Below are 17,065 nucleotides of genomic sequence, written 5' to 3'. Positions count from 1 at the left end.
AACGTGAACATCTGCTAGTGATAGAGTTCATTGCACTCTCGTGTGATAAAGTATAGGCTGTGTCTGTCCATTAAAGATACTCATATCAATTTTACTGAACAGGAATGTTAATCATTCTCATGCCTAATTAGGCTGGCGACCATTTTCTTTATTCTTTGAACAGTGTGGACAGGTAAATTATTGTTTGTTACCTTTTAAATGTTTACGTAATTCTGACTTCACTTCCGATAAGTCACCTCCGTTAGACACATCACGATCAACACAACAATATTCCTTTCAGAGGGTAACACTGCACTGCTTCTTTATACTGTAATTGCTTCAATAAAAATAATTTCATTATACGAACTGCCTCCAGCTTTGAGGGTATGGTATAGCAGTAGGAGTGGTAGTGTTATACAGTCAATGAGATTCTGAGCCGAATGTCACTGACAATACTGCAAACGGTGTTTTCGGTGTACAGAGGTCAAAGGTGTTGGGCTTAAGGGGCACCGTGAGCTCTGCCCCCTTGATGTGAGCCGCCTATTAATGGCCCTTCTGGTCAATGAAGCACCAGTTGCACGTCAGAGCAATGATCATGGAGCTCTGAGTGGCTAACGATTGCTTGCTCCTGAACATCATCTCTGTAACTTCCTGGCAGATTAAAACTGTGTGCCCGACCGAGACTCGAACTCGGGACCTTTGCCTTTCGCAGGCAAGTGCTCTACCAACTGAGCTACCGAAGTACGACTCAGGCCCGCTTCTCACAGCTTTACTTCTGCCAGTACCTCGTCTCCTACCTTCCAAACTTTCCAGAAGCTCTCCTGCAGGAGAGCTTCTGGAAAGTTTGGAAGGTAGGAGACGAGGTACTGGCAGAAGTAAAGCTGTGAGAAGCGGGCCTGAGTCGTACTTCGGTAGCTCAGATGGTAGAGCACTTGCCCGCGAAAGGCAAAGGTCCCGAGTTCGAGTCTCGGTCGGGCACACAGTTTTAATCTGCCAGGAAGTTTCATATCAGCGCACACTCCGCTGCAGAGTGAAAATCTCATTCTGGAAACATCCCCCAGGCTGTGGCTAAGCCATGTCTCCGCAATATCCTTTCTTTCAGGAGTGCTAGTTCTGCAAGGTTCGCAGGAGAGCTTCTGGAAAGTTTGGAAGGTAGGAGACGAGGTACTGGCAGAAGTAAAGCTGTGAGTACCGGGCGTGAGTCGTGCTTCGGTAGCTCAGTTGGTAGAGCACTTGCCCGCGAAAGGCAAAGGTCCCGAGTTCGAGTCTCGGTCGGGCACACAGTTTTAATCTGCCAGGAAGTTTCATATCAGCGCACACTCCGCTGCAGAGTGAAAATCTCATTCTGGAATCATCTCTGTAGGTCGACCGCTTCCTTCTTGACGCTGTGTTCCGCCATGGTTCCACCCACTCCTGCCAACATCCCTCCTATTCACATGTCGAGCGATTGCTCATTACTCCAACCGGGTTCTTTGAGCTCAAGTAACATCCTCTCTCAAATTCTGACATGTGTGTGTACTCGTCAAGCACCTGTGTGTGAGACATAGTTACTGTGCAACTGAATACACAGAATAAAATTCACAAAGACTTATATCCCCTGTTATCTACATCTCCGCTGTTTATTATCCTTGCCATATTCATGGTGAGACTGTACTGAAGCGTCACACATCCATCTTTCGGCCGGCAAAGTTTACAATTTTTCATTTTCCGTCCCGTTGATACATGTATGAATATCAATTTGTAACCAATTTGTAGGATGTGAAGGCAGGTGCATGGCAGGCGGACTAAAGGCTTTCGTTGTTCGATTCAAGAAATAAGAGAAAGCTGAGGCGACGGCCTAATGGAGGATAGGTGGATAACAACAGAAAACATGCAGAATCAACATGGATGTGGATAACAGAAGACCGTAGTACTGCATAAGTCTGGGCGGCTTTGTCCTGCAGGGGTCATCTAAAGGCTGTTTCCGTCGCTACTGCTGCTGCTGCTGCTGCTGATGATGATGATGATGTGCTCAACAGTAAAAAATGTCATATCAACATTTTACAGTTAATTGTAAAATAATGACCCCAGACAATTGCGGTTTGCCAGAGGTTGTATAGTCATGGTGTAGAACTACGCACCGAAAAGTATGTCACTCGCATGTCGTCCTGCAGATCGCCGGCGTCGCCCCAGCCGTTCTCGGTGATGACGATGGGGCAGCCAGGGTACTGCGCAGAGACCCAGCGCAGCGTCTTCCGGAACCCCCACGGGATGCACTGCGCACACGACAGGAGGACAGTTAAAGCAGTCACACTCTTACATCCTTAGTAATTCCATACATTTCATACGATGCTACACTGCTGCCCATTACAACTGCAATCATTGTGATATTATTGCGTAGGTGGCGGAAGATTTTGGTGGCACCTCTATGTGAGAAAGTAAATTTTATTGAATATTAATAAAGGTCATATTTTCTTCCAGTATTGTAATTATAGATGTCATTATTAACTCCGAACTCTAATAGAGTAACGTATTGTGTCTGTTGTTCCAGCATGATTATAGGATTTATGAGTAAACGTTTTATAGTAGATGCTACAATATCAAAAATTTTACTGATTATTATAGAGATGATCACTTCGGTCTAATAGGCTATTTGTAAACGCTGTATAGATATTTATTCTAGTTGCGTATCAGATTTTTTTTTAAAGTTACCTTAAGAACTGAGTGCACGTAATTTTCTAATCACATTGAGTTAGCACACGCAAAAATGGTTCAGTCGAAGTAAAAAGACAAACAAGCTTCGTTATTTTTGTATGAAACATAAATATTACATACATACGACGACGTTTATCAGGCTTCTCACTTTGACTGTACCATTTTTGATATGCTTACTGTGTGGTTAGAATGCTGAGTGTACTGAGGTTTGAGGATGGTCATTATTGACAAAAATTTATAACCTAAAACAATTTTGTAATCCGTAACTGGAATAAATATATGTCAATACCCACCGGGATCAATGTGGATTTTTGTTGCGACTATGTCACCATTCGTAATTACTGAATGCAGTGTGAGACCCATGTGCATTTAAAATATTTGCTCTCAGTATCCTCATGGCTCGTGGATGCACGAATTATCACATTGTATGGGAATACAGCGACAGTTGTTCGTATCATTAATTCGTTCCTATGGACTCGATGTGTTCACTTTCCAACCCTGTGTACCCAAGTCTAGACCTCAGAATTTGTGTTGACACTTGCCCACTTAGCCACCGAGATGCAGCCAAAATGATTCAACAAATAGAACACGCATCAGTTATTATTTTATAATCTTTGTACACTTTAATGTTATCCCAACTGAACAGAGAATGGCAGAAGTACGTGAACACCGCGGCCTGCCTCCTCGACAGCTCTTACCCTGAGCCAGGGCGCGGGGCTGACAGGGTAGGATTCCAGGTGTGACTTCACGGCCCCGGAGTCGTGCTCCATGGACGGCACCCGGCCGGACTCGCCCGCCCTCACGGACAGCGTCGTGTAGTGGTTCAGCCCCAGGAAGTCAGCAGAGCCTGTGTGAGCAGAGATATCATGTATTACAGGCCACTGCCACACGTCCGGGGATTCACAAATCTTTAAATTAATACTTAATATCTTATCGAGGTGTACAACTTCCCCTTATAATAGTTCCGGTTCGAGTGACCGCCCGTGGGCAGCACGAACAATGGGGCTGCCGGGCTGTAGCGTGAGTTCCGTGCTTGCCTGGACTCCAGCACGCGGGCGTGGGTGGCCAAGGCCGAAGCAACCCGGCGCCCGCGCTCCACGGGGCAGTGTTGGAACAGACTACCTTGTAGCAACAACTCAAGCGCACAGAGGCTTTTCAAAGTGGATGAAGGAGGAGAACAAAAGAAAGGGAAGGGATCACTAATGTCAGCTGCATCAGGACATTACGCGCAATCGGCGGCGACGAGAAGAAATGTGTACCAGACCCGGATTTGAACCCGGGATCTCCTGCTTATTAGGCACGTGCGTCAATCACTGCGCCATGCGGGACATTTATCGCTACTGCGCGGACTATCGCGGCACGCCTCGTAGCTATCCACATTTCCATCGAGCACCACCTATCCGCATCCCCGGTCCATTTCCGCGACGTTCGCTACTCTGACATTCCCACAGGAGGTCGGACGAATTTGTCCATCCCCACTGAAGAAGGGCAATACTATGTAGTGTTGCCCTGGTTTGGAAATACCATAGACTGAGGGCTGATGCACAGAGCAGCCTGAGTTATAGTGGGGAGGTGGGTAGTCTCCATGTGACCCGTGTTTATGTTTAGTGATTTTGCTGTTTCCTCTTCGTTTATTGCTCTCACGTCAAATGAAAACAAAATGGATTTCTGTGGCCGGAAGATATGCAGTGAATTAAAATACATTCACATAATTACAGAACGCCAAAATATGTTATTAGTTTCACATTTTATTTTATGTCCACCTTTCTGATAGTCAAACATTCATCGCCTTGCAGAACAGTGAAGTTATTTTTGTCGGTTTGCTGAACAAATTTGGCTTTTAATAATCTTTTCAGCTGAGGCAGTCAATTTATTTGAAACAAAGTATTTAATTCCACACTATTGAACAGTTTCAATTGTCCGCTGCATTTCAAGTGCACTTTTTCATCTTCCAGCACGTATGGCATTATGCCATAATAAAGAACGAAACGTGACATAATACAGAACTGGTACTCCAAGGAAATTTATGTTCGAATCTGGGCATATGAATGTGCACTTTAAGCCAAATTATGCATTTTAGTATGGTTCGTGAAATTCTGATGCTCTTGGAGTATCTTCTAATGTCTTGTTTCTTTTATGAGATAATGTAAGATTTTTTAATGTTTTACACGTACGAACATACGGGCTTTCTGCGCCATCGCAGCTGCACAAACGCGGTGACATCTGGCGCCCTCTGGCAACTGATGAAACGAACCTATTTCCAACAGGTCGCAGCAAAATATTGCGAATGGTTGCTTGAAAAGTGTTAATTTCAAAGTAAATTTCCTTCTATGCAAGATTAACTATGAGCGAGAATGTACGATGAATTTCTTAAATCACAGACCGTTTGACTCACGTTTAAAAATCAACTTTGAGGATGACCATGTAGAAGAATTTTGAGTCTAGAAGTTTAGACATTTATGTCGTTGTAAAAATTTTACTGGCACATTTGTGTGATGTATTTTAAAGTGTAACAGGCGCAACAAAGTTCAATACTACATGTGAAAGCTTAGCTTCTCTTTCAGCTTATTAATCTTAGAGACCAATATTATATGTAAAAGCTTTTCTTTTCTTGTAGCAACACTATATATATTAATTTATACCATTAACTTTTCCTACTTATGTGTTCGCGCTACTTAACAGGGATGTTACTATTGGCTGGCTACATCATGTGTCCTATACTTTGAATATCAGCTGTCATCGGCTGGTGAGATCACATGACATGAGCTATGACTGGCTTACAAACGCGCAATCTCGATCTCAATGCTTTATAAAGGAATATGCGGTGTTTGGTGGGATTCGAATTTATACTTTCTTAATACGAAAATATGTACTGTACAAGTTGCTGCATTTCAAACATCTTTCCAAAACGTGTTTTTTTCTCTGAGTTTCGTTTTCTAAAGTGCCGGGAAATTCTACGTCGGTGTATAAATCCATGACAATTCAAAGGATTGGTAAGTTTTACACTTCTGAGGAAAAGTATACTGTCACTTAACGTGGAAAAAGTGTATTTTCACCCAGGAGGAAGTGTATTTTTAACCGGAAAATCAGGGAACCTTTTTCCTATGTCCGTGTATCAATCAGCTAGACGCATCAATTATATGAATGCGTGGTGTCTATTCTTTCGGAAATGTCCGAAAGAACAGACACCACGCATTCATATAACCACGTGTCTCTCAGTGGGAATCAGAAATGCGCAGTCAAGGCAAAGAATAGTAAGGGATAGAAATTCGACAAATTTCATTCAAGTTCCCTCACGTTGACACAGGCAAATTCAAGCGATGCTAGAGACAGATACAGACGCAGGAAGCAAGCCTGTATGTCACAAGTGTGTCGGGTCGACGACACGGCCTGCCGAGCAATGGCACGCATTCAGCAGAAAGGCGACTGCGACAGAAAACCGAAGGAAGCGAGACAAGCAAATTCGTTAGCTCGTAAGGCGTGTTGCAACAGTATCTCTTTCATAACGGAACATAGCGAGGGACCAACACAGCAGTTACCAACTTGTTAAGTGATTACAGCAGAATAAGGAGGACACATTCGGTCATTACGAAACGCGCCCTGCGTCATAGCCTCACACTAGCTTCCTTCAATTACTCCAGCTCTCGTCATGGGCTGATCACTGGAATCGGTGGAATTCACAGTAATAACACTCGATTCCATGGCTTTTTTACTCTACTGGATCTAAATCCTAGAAAATGCTCCAGCACAGTGCATGAACTAGCCGAAGATGTACTCCAGAGTATGGCCTGCACCTGGTGAACTTCATACTGCTAGCCGCCAACAATCTACTGATGAAGAAACTGACTCCCCACCGACAGCACCACATAGCAAAGTTCCACCAGTATTGGAGTTCCTGTTCAACACTCGGGCGCCTTCGGGTGCTGAAACCTACGAGGATTCGGGAGGAGATCAAACGACCACGCGGGTTCGGGCACCAGTTACATCGCGAATAGGTCACCAAGGGTCATCGTACAATTCAGAATGGAATCGAGTAAACTCTAGCAGCCAGCTCGAAAGGCCGCGCCTGCTCGCCGGCAGTCCGCGGCGCACCAGGGTCGCAAACAACTTGTACTGGACGCGCAACAGTTGAGCTGATTCGACGGACATCAGCTAGAACCCAACACGCAGCTGAAAGAACAACGGCGGAGGCTGGTGCGGGAGAACGAACTCTTGGAAATATTGCAAGCAAGTAACTGAACTCTAATAATGTTTTACTAGCGTCGAAGACGCCATACAGGTTCCCAAAAGCTATCCAACCTGCACGCACAGGTGCCTCCGCTCGGTCTTCAAAATGGTTCAAATGGCTCTGAGCACTATGGGACTTAACATTTCAGGTCATCAGTCCCCTAGAACGTAGAACTACTTAAACCTAACTAACCTAAGGACATCACACACGTCCATGCCCGAGGCAGGATTCGAACCTGCGACCGTAGCGGTCGCGCTGTTCCAGACGGAAGCGCCTAGAACTGCTCGGCCACACAAGCCGGCCAGTTCGGTCTTCTGCAGCACGTAAAAACCTCACAATCTCTCAAATAACGCTGTTGTCTGTCGTACAATGGACTTAGCAGACAGGACTGTACCAACCAGATCTTCATCAAACTTCCTGGCTGATTAAAACTGTGTCCCGGACCGAGACTCGAACTCGGCACCTTTACCTTTCGCGGGAGAAATTCTGTAAAGTTTGGAAAGTAGGAGATGAGATACTGGCAGAAGGACAGCTGTGAGGATGGCGCGTGAGTCGTGCTTGGGTAGCTCAGATGGTAGAGCACTTGCCCGCGAAAGGCAAAGGTCCCGAGTTCGAGTCTCGGTCCGGGACACAGTTTTAATCTGCCAGGAAGTTTCATATCAGCGCACACTCCGCTGCAGAGTGAAAATCTCATTCCATACCTTCATCAGCTTTGCTTGGTTTTTACATGCAAATGACTTCACCTAACCCCTGCTCAACAGAGAGATGTGATATTAGTGTAGTTTTAAAATTTGTTGCGGTTGCAAAGATATGAGGCGAGAAATTGGGCGCGTAGTCAACAGTAGACAGGACTCACCCCTGATCTCGGCGATCTCGTGGGAGGTGAGCGGAGGCAGCCGTGACCGGCGTCGCCCCTCCGCCTTGCTGTGAGCCTCCACCTGCTGCTTCACCACCGCCGGGAAGTCGCCCTCCCTCGAGAAGATGGGGTGAGCGTACAGGCCCAGCTGCAAAGGCCAGTTGTTTAGTTTAAGAGGATCACTGTAGAGCAGTGAGCTGCTAAAGAAAAGTTTCGAGCAGTCTTTGTGTGTGTGTGTGTGTGTGTGTGTGTGTGTGTGTGTGTGTGTGTGTGTGTGGTCATATTCATGGGAAACGTCTTTGTCAATATCTACTCTTTTTAGCACAAGAATTCGCTACACGTGCCACCTAGGTAATGAACGTAAACTATAACTGGACTCTCTAAACCATTGCTTTTCAACTTTTTTCAAAACGCGACCCGTTTCCAAGTAAAAATATTCTGGCGACCCCAGAACCATAATAAAAGTATGCCAGCGATTCCAAAGACAGCGTATTTAATTTTCTTTCTATTGATACTATACTGATCGAGAAGTGAAGTGCAATGTGAAAAGAGGTCGCAGCGCTATGCGGGGAGAGATATAATTATATTCTTTGCCACGGTAGAGGCGTGGGGGTAAGAAGGGGTCAGCGGGGGCATAGTCGCGCGTCTTTGCTCTCTACAGTCAGTTGTCCGAGTACGCAAGCAAGCACGGACATGATTATTGTCTTCGCGCTTTGCTCTGAGCGAGCATAAAATAGGAAAGTTTCTTAAAAGATCTGTACATCCCCCCCCCCCCCCCCCCAAGCCTGGTACAAGTGGCAATGGCGGAACCGAATCAAAACCGAAAAAATTACACTTTATGACGACCATTATCTGAATTATAGTTTTACTGTCATGAACAGTACACCTCAGTGTGTAATTTGCGGCGAAGTATTGGCACCTGAGAGTATGAAACCATCAAAGCTTCTGCATCACCTCTCAACTAAACATTCCAAGGAAGCTGATAACCCTTGGATTTCTCTAAAACGTTCAGTACAGTGTAACACCGAAAACGCAGGATGCATGGCACCTGCTACCGATATATAATTTTTTCTGAATTGTATGTAAATATTTGTAATTTAAATTCTTTGTTTTAATAAGTATGGACATTGCTTCACTGTATGTGTAAATTTAGGTAGAAGTCTGTTGGCGTTTCATTGTATTTGTTGTTGTGGTCTTCAGTCCTGAGACAGGTTTGATGCAGCTCTCCATGCTACTCTATCCTGTGCAAGCTTCTTCATATCCCAATACGTACTGCAGCCTACATCCTTCTGAATCTGTTTAGTGTATTCATCTCTTGGTCTCCCTCTACGATTTTTACCCTCCACGCTGCCCTCCAATACTAAATTGGTGATCCCTTGATGCCTCAGAACATGTCCTACCAACCGATCCCTTCTTCTAGTCAAGTTGTGCCACAAACTCCACTTCTCCCCAATCCTATTCAATACGTGCGACTGCTACGGTCGCAGGTTCGAATCCTGCCTCGGGCATGGATGTGTGTGATGTCCTTAGGTTAGTTAGGTTTAAGTAGTTCTAAGTTCTAGGGGACTGATGACCACAGCAGTTGAGTCCCATAGTGCTCAGAGCCATTTGAACCATTTGAACCTATTCAATACTTCCTCATTAGTTACGTGATCTACCCATCTAATCTTCAGCATTCTTCTGTAGCACCACATTTCAAAGGCTTCTATTCTCTTCTTGTCCAAACTATTTATCGTCCATGTTTCACTTCCATACGTGGCTACACTCCATACAAATACTTTCAGAAACGACTTCCTGACACTTAAATCTATACTCGATGTTAACAAATTTCTCTTCTTCAGAAACGCTTTCCTTGCCGTTGCCAGTCTACATTTTATATCCTCTCTACTTCGACCATCATCAGTTACTTTGCTCCCCACATAGCAAAACTCATTTACTACTTTAAGTGTCTCATTTCCTAATCTAATTCCCTCAGCATCGCCCAATTTAACTAGACTACATTCCATTATTCTCATTTTCCTTTTGTTGATGTTCATCTTACATCCTCCTTTCAAGACACTGTCCATTCCGTTCAACTGCTCTTCCAAGTCCTTTGCTGTCTCTGACAGAATTACAATGTCATCGGCGAACCTTAAAGTTTATATTTCTTCTCCATGGATTTTAATACCTACTCCGAATTTTTCTTTTGTTTCCTTCACTGCTTGCTCAATATACAGATTGAATAACATCGGGGAGAGGCTACAACCCTGTCTCACTCCCTTCCCAACCACTGCTTCCCATTCATGTCCCTCGACTCTTATAACTGCAATCTGCTTTCTGTACAAATTGTAAATAGTCTTTCGCTCCCTGTATTTTACCCCTGCCACCTTCAGAATTTGAAAGAGATTATTCCAGTAAACATTGTCAAAAGCTTTCTCCAAGTCTACAAATGCTAGAAACGTAGGTTTGCCTTTTCTTAATCTAGCTTCTAAGATAAGTCGTAGGGTCAGTATTGCCTCACGTGTTCCCATATTTCTACGGAATCCAAACTGATCTTCCCCGAGGTCGGCTTCTACCAGTTTTTCCATTTGTCTGTACAGAATTCACGTTAGTATTTTGGAGCCGTGTCTTATTAAACTGACAGTTCGGTAATTTTGACATCTGTCAACACCTGCTTTCTTTGGGATTGGAATTATTATGTTCTTCTTGAAGTCTCAGGGTATTTCGCCTGTCTCATACATTTTGCTCACCAGATGGTAGAGTTTTGTCAGGACTGGCTCTCTCAAGGCTGTCAATAGTTCTAATGGAATGTTGTCTACTCCGGGGGCCTTGTTTCGACTCAGGTCTTTCAGTGCTCTGTCAAACTCTTCACCCAGTATCGTATCTCCCATTTCATCTTCATCTACATCCTCTTCCATTTCCATAATATCGTCCTCAAGAACATCGCCCCTGTATAGAACCTCTATATACTCCCTCCACATTTCTGCTTTCCCTTCTTTGCTCAGAACTGGGTTTCCATCTGAGCTCTTGATATTCATGCAAGTGGTTCTCTTTTCTCCAAAGGTCTCTTTAATTTTCCTGTAGGCAGTATCTGTCTTACCCCCAGTGAGATAAGCCTCTACATCCTTACATTTGTCCTCTAGCCATCCCTGCTTAGCCATTTTGTACTTCCTGTCGATCTTGTTTTTGAGACGTTTGTATTCCTTTTTGCCTGCTTCATTTACTGCATTTTTATATTTTCTCCTTTCATCAATTAAATTCAATATTTCTTCTGTTTCCCAAGGGTTTCTACTAGCCCTCGTCTTTTTACCTACTTGATCCTCTGCTGCCTTCACTACTTCATCTCTCAAAGCTACCCATTCTCCTTCTACTGTATTTCTTTCCCCCATTCTTGTCAACTGTTCCTTTATGCTCTTCCTGAAACTCTCTACTACCTCTGGTTCCTTCAGTTTATCCAGGTCCCATCTCCTCAAATTCCCACCTTTTTGCTATTTCTTCAGTTTTAATCTACAGTTCATAACCAATAGATTGTGGTCAGAGTCCACATCTGCCCCTGGAAATGTCTTACAATTTAAAACCTGGTTCCTAAATCTCTATCTTACCATTATATAATCTATCCGATATCTTCTAGTATCTCCAGGGTTCTTCCATGTATACAACCTTCTTTTATGATTCTTGATCCAAGTGTTAGCTATGATTAAGTTATGCTCTGCGTAAAATTTTACCAGGCGGCTTCCTCTTTCATTTCTTAGCCCCAATCCATATTCACCTACTATGTTTCCTTCTCTCCCTTTTCCTACTCTCGAATTCCAATCACCCATGACTATCAAATTTTCGTCTCCCTTCACTACCTGAATAATTTCTTTTATCTCATCATACATTTCATCAACTTCTTCGTCATCTGCAGAGCTAGTTGGCATATAAACTTGTACTACTGTAGTAGGCGTGGGCTTCGTGTCTATCTTGGCCACAATAATGCGTTCACTATGTTGTTTGTAGTAGCTTACCCGAACTCCTATTTTTTTTTCATTATTAAACCTACTCCTGCATTACCCCTATTTGATTTTGTATTTATGATCCTGTATTCGCCTGACCAGAAATCTTGTTTCTCCTGCCACCGAACTTCACTAATTCCCACTGTATCTAACTTTAACCTATCCATTTCCCTTTTTAAATTTTCTAACCTACCTGCCCGATTAAGGGATTTGACATTCCACGCTCCGATCCGTAGAACGCCAGTTTTGTTTCTCCTGATAACGAGGTCCTCCTGAGTAGTCCCCGCCCGGAGATCCGTCGGAGATCCCCCATGAACCATAGACCTTGGCGTTGGTGGGGAGACTTGCGTGCCTCAGCGACACAGGTGGCCGTACCGTAGGTGCAACCACAACGGAGGGGTATCTGTTGAGAGGCCAGACAAGCGTATGGTTCCTGAAGAGGGGCAGCAGCCTTTTCAGTAGTTGCAGGGGCAACAGTCTGGATGATTGACTGATCTGGCCTTGTAACATTAACCAAAACGGCCTTGCTGTGCTGGTACTGCGAACGGCTGAAAGCAAGGGGAAACTACGGCCGTAATTTTTCCCGAGGTTATGCAGCTTTACTGTATGGATAAATGATGATGGCGTCCTCTTGGGTAAAATATTCCGGAGGTAAAATAGTCACTGTATTTATCAGTGTCTTATTCTGAAACTTATAAGCTCTGGGAAAAAGCCAAAGGAGTTGTCATTTGCATAGACTAGCAACGATAATAGCAGTGCTTGTGCGTTGTAAAATCTTTGGGGAAGGAGTTGCACGGAGCGCGCAGAGTGAGAGGAAGACGGGTTCCAGCGCTTGTAGCGTGCGGAAGTGTCATGTTAATACTCTCGCAGTAGAGAGTACCATTTTCGGCGGCATCATGTACGCGCCGGCCGGATATCTAGTAGCGGGAGTAAGGACAGTGGACGGGCGGAAGAGGCTGTATTAATTATGACTGCCCGTTTCTGTAATTAGCTGTGGTTCCACAAGATGCTACCGTCTTCAACAACAGCAGTGTTTCCAGCAACACAGTTTCGTCGTCGGTTCCGAGTTTCGCCATATGCACAGCACTGAAGTATGACTGTTAACTGTTAGAAAGTATTAACGGCTAACCCAGCAGCACAACTGAATGTGATTTGATTGATAAAATTTGTTTAAATAATAATCAGTTAAACTGAGGGCGATTGTGCTCTCATTGCCCTCCGGCATTGTTACCAAACAGGATCCTTGTTCCTTTTTTCCCTTATATGCTGAGTGTCATAAGAAACAAATTAATAATTAATGAATATTAATGAATGATTTCACTTTTAGGAATTTTAGCCTCAGTCTACTTTCAATTAACTGTTGTACAACAGAGGTTTCAGTATATGACTGAAGTAAAGCAATTTCATTTTTCAAGTTTGAGAATCTCTCGAAAAAATCCAAATCTAAAGAAATGTACAAATTAAGAGTGCTGAATTTTTATTTATTTTACACATAGCTTGGAGTACATGGCTGTTTGGTTTGGTGCATATTCTAGTGTTTAATTCTGTTCAAGTCAGTAAAAGAAAGGCTCAGTTGTTCACACAATAATATGAAATCCAATTTGCAAAATAAGCAACAACAAAGTAAAAAGTGCTTGCTTTTTTTCTAAATTTCTTTGATGACGTTACGTTGAGGTGACTCAAAGTCATTGTTCATGTAACGAAGTTCAATACTAACATACAGTTTAATTACGTATTTTCAAATCATTATTCGATTGCCATTTTCAAAATTTAATGCCAAACATAACGTAAGAGTGACTTTACAGTTTTATTTTTCATTACACACTCACTTAAAATTAGTGTCAAAAGACGTGACAACCTTCAGTTGCCACGTCAATGTTTAATAATACATGTTTTTCTTTCCCATCATCTTGTACAGCCCTAGTGGGCTGGCGACCGTTAATTATTTCGTTTTCGTTCGTTAGTGCAACTTTCGGTTTCATGATCAGTGGTACCCCTTATCTGCCCAGTGTTGTTCGTGAGTGAATGCACAAAATATCTTTCATTTTTCAAATTATAGTCCTGTTCAGTTTAATTACTTTTTATTTTTAGCAGACTTTTCATCAGAAGGGTCGGCTGTACCCTTTCCTCCTACTTATCGGTATTACTTCTTCGGGAAAGATAGCCTTACCCAATTAGAAAAAATCCATTAGGCATAGACGCAGTCCACGCCACGAGACCTTGAACGACGTGACAACAGGATGGAACGATCTTTAAGGACGCGCAATTATACGGACACAGAAAGAGTAGAGTGTCTTTGCTGAACTAACGACACGTGTGCATTGATTGCTCTTGTTGTTTCTCACATTCTAAAGCTCTCAGTGGCTCAGGATTTCTTACAAGACCTACGTTTCTAGTCCAAAGTTACTGTGCTTCATCTCTATCAACTCATTCCATTTCTGCACAACGTTTTGAATCGCCCTGAATATTCGAAGATGTCCATATCTAACTTCAGAATTTCTGTACCGATTTCAGTTTTCATGGGTAATAGTTTTTGTAATTGCTTACGGCAGTTTGATTATCAGATGTATCTGGCGAAAATACACACTCTCGCAACAAGACTTTCAAAGGCAGACATAAAAGAATTAGCAATTCGCAAAGGAATTAAAGAAATGAATACGATAAGAGTAACGTAAGTAAAACATTAAACCTAAAAATATTTTATTCGCGATTCTCTGAGATACTTTGCCTCAGGAACGACGCTTCGTAAACACCAGCAACAGTCGGAATATTGCGGTACTGAGGTTGCCTTGACACAGCTCTTCCGTTTGAGAAATGTCCTTATGGAACTATGTTTCATGTTTGTCATTAACGGCGCCAAGGTTGCCCTCAATAAGAGAAAATGGTCTTTTAAGAAATATAGCTAAACTGACACGTTACAACCAAAAAATTGTAAGATCCCATAAGATTATAATTTCACTATAGTTCTCTGGAATAAAGTAGCCTAAAAAGTTCTTACAGGCACGAAAAATAGCCTTGTCCTTCTTTCAACATTTCTCAAAAAACCGAGGAAATGTTCATCAGACATTAATTCCAAAATCTGCGTTCTGCAACTTTTTTGTTCCTTTCTCTCACTAATACATGAAGTGTTGTTCATAGCTTTCATAAAGTGTTACGACGAAATACTGTTTAACGTGCAATGGAGGTAAATACAAATTTTTGAGATCAACATGAGGAATGCTCACCGTATCCTTCTGTCCAGTCGATAGGTCACTGCAAGCAGTTTTTCTTTTCCCCACTGTAGTCGTTTTTTCTGCCTCTGTTGTACTATAAGCAAAGCAAATATCATTGCTTCGTGTATACGAGCTGGATACCGCGAAGAATTTCAATTACTTTGAGATCTCCACGTATGCACCATTTCTATTACTTATAATGGATTGATGTGAGTTGCACTTTAAAGCTCTCATACGTCTCCACCAGATTAACTGCATGGACAGAACCAGATTTGTTCCCACTGTTGATAAATATTACTTTCACACTAACTTTTCTGCTACAATGCATGAACGAGAGCGAAACATTTGCAGTGAAATCATGCTCAAGAGTCTCGATAATAGTCCCGACATCACCGCAAAAAAACCATATCACGTTGCCTGTAAAAAAATAAAACTGGCAATCACGATAAACATTCATTTTCGTTTACCGAAAAAGAAGATTCAAAAAGAGCATCCTACTGCTTCGACAAATTTTAAACACAAAAAAGATCCTTGAAATCCCCTTGAGACAAAACGTGCGGCTGATTTGATTCACAGTGGCCTTGAGACGTTGGGTCGGCAAGCATAGATTTCCCTTGCCACCTTCTGTGAATTTCTTACTATTCGTCTTCACTCACAGCGGCGTTCTTCTTACTCACTGTGACATTCTCAGAACGCACTATTGTCGGTATTTCTTCACTGTGTCTTACAGGCGCTGCAGCACGCGGTAAATCAGGATAACGCGTAGTTTTCCTTGTTTTCGAAGTGATTCCACATACTTTCGTCAAAGATAACAGTCCTTTGTGTGGGTCGTTGGTTCACTCCAAATCACGGAAACAGCTGAGGGCATGTGACGAGATTTCTTTTGACCACTCTGTCAGGAATGTGGTGCATGACAAACAGCATTAGTGAGACTCCAGTTATCCACCTGCTCGCCAATTTTTTTTTTTTTTTTCACTCATCAGTCTTCTGACTTATTTGATGCGGCTTGCCACGAATTCTTATCGTAAGCCAAGCATTTCATCTCAGAGTAGCACTCGCAACGTACCTCAATTATTTACTGAATGTATCTCAATCTCTGTTTTCTTCTACAGTTTTTACTCTCTGCAGCTACCTCTAGCAGCATGGAAGTTATTTCCTAATGTCTTAATCGATGTTCTGTCGCCCTTCCCTTCAGTGTTTTTCCTATATTCCTTTCCTCACCGATTCTGTGGAGACCTCATTCGTTACCTTATCAGTCTAGGTAATTTTCAACATTCTTGTTTAGCACTACATCTCAAATGCTTCGACTGTCTTCTATTCTGGTTTTGTCACAGTCCATGTCTCACTGCCACAGAATGTTGTGCTCCAAACGTACATTCTCATAACTTTCTTCCTCAAATTAAGGCCTATGTTTGCTACTAGCAGACTTCTCTTGGCCAGGAATGCCCTTTTTGCCAGCGCTAGTCTGCTTTTTATGTCTTCCTTGCTCCATCAGTTCCACTCGAATTAAATTTCGTAGCACCTCGTTATAACAGGATTATGTTTTCGGTTGTGACTATGGAGTTACCTCTTCACAGATGTAACTAAAAAACTATGAGGTATTTACACAGGTATGAGGCATTTCAGCTTCTAAACTGACCCGAAACGAACATTCGCGGTCGCAGAACAAGAAGCAGTGATTTCCAACAACTGACAGAACTTTCAGTATCGAGGTGCAAGTGGTAACAAACACACTGTGATTCTAGTTGTTCATGCGTTACTCATTGGCAATGTACTAAACCACAATTTCCTAAACGTAGATTTCTGAACTGAGTGTCATGTGTATCAGTAATTCTTAAAATATGTTTCGAGCATTTTTATACTGCTTAACCTGCGGAATATTTCAACTAAATCACAGAAGAAACAGCAGTACGGAGCATTTTGAAGGATTTCGATAGATTAAATAATCACAAGAAAACTGAGCCCGTAAGCCAATAACTGGTTTCATTTTCCAGTTCAGCCCCCACATCTTAGCAAGCAACACCATTCACCTTTGCAATAAAAATACGCTGATCACTTTTCTGCGTATTAGGAACACCCAAGAGTACGCAACAGAACTGTGCACTTTACGTTTCGAGGTAAG

The 17,065-nt window shown here is 42.8% G+C and overlaps 1 protein-coding gene across 1 annotated transcript in view; it reads right to left on the bottom strand.

Moving 5' to 3' along the window:
* The window catches only part of LOC126412279 (myrosinase 1-like), a 205,987-nt gene that overhangs the window by 13,399 nt on the left and 175,523 nt on the right, over positions 1-17,065 (bottom strand). Inside the window, exons 8-10 of the mRNA XM_050081789.1 lie at positions 7,758-7,905; positions 3,372-3,520; positions 2,100-2,234 (exon numbers count right to left, since the gene is read on the bottom strand). Of these exons, the coding sequence (XP_049937746.1) occupies positions 2,100-2,234; positions 3,372-3,520; positions 7,758-7,905 (432 nt within the window). The remainder of the gene's footprint in view (positions 1-2,099; positions 2,235-3,371; positions 3,521-7,757; positions 7,906-17,065) is intronic.

Source organism: Schistocerca serialis, chromosome 7 (genome assembly GCF_023864345.2).
Source record: "Schistocerca serialis cubense isolate TAMUIC-IGC-003099 chromosome 7, iqSchSeri2.2, whole genome shotgun sequence".
Taxonomy (NCBI): domain Eukaryota; kingdom Metazoa; phylum Arthropoda; class Insecta; order Orthoptera; family Acrididae; genus Schistocerca; species Schistocerca serialis.
The sequence above is the reverse complement of the archived record's forward strand: the minus strand, read 5'-3'. Positions and strand labels throughout refer to the sequence as shown.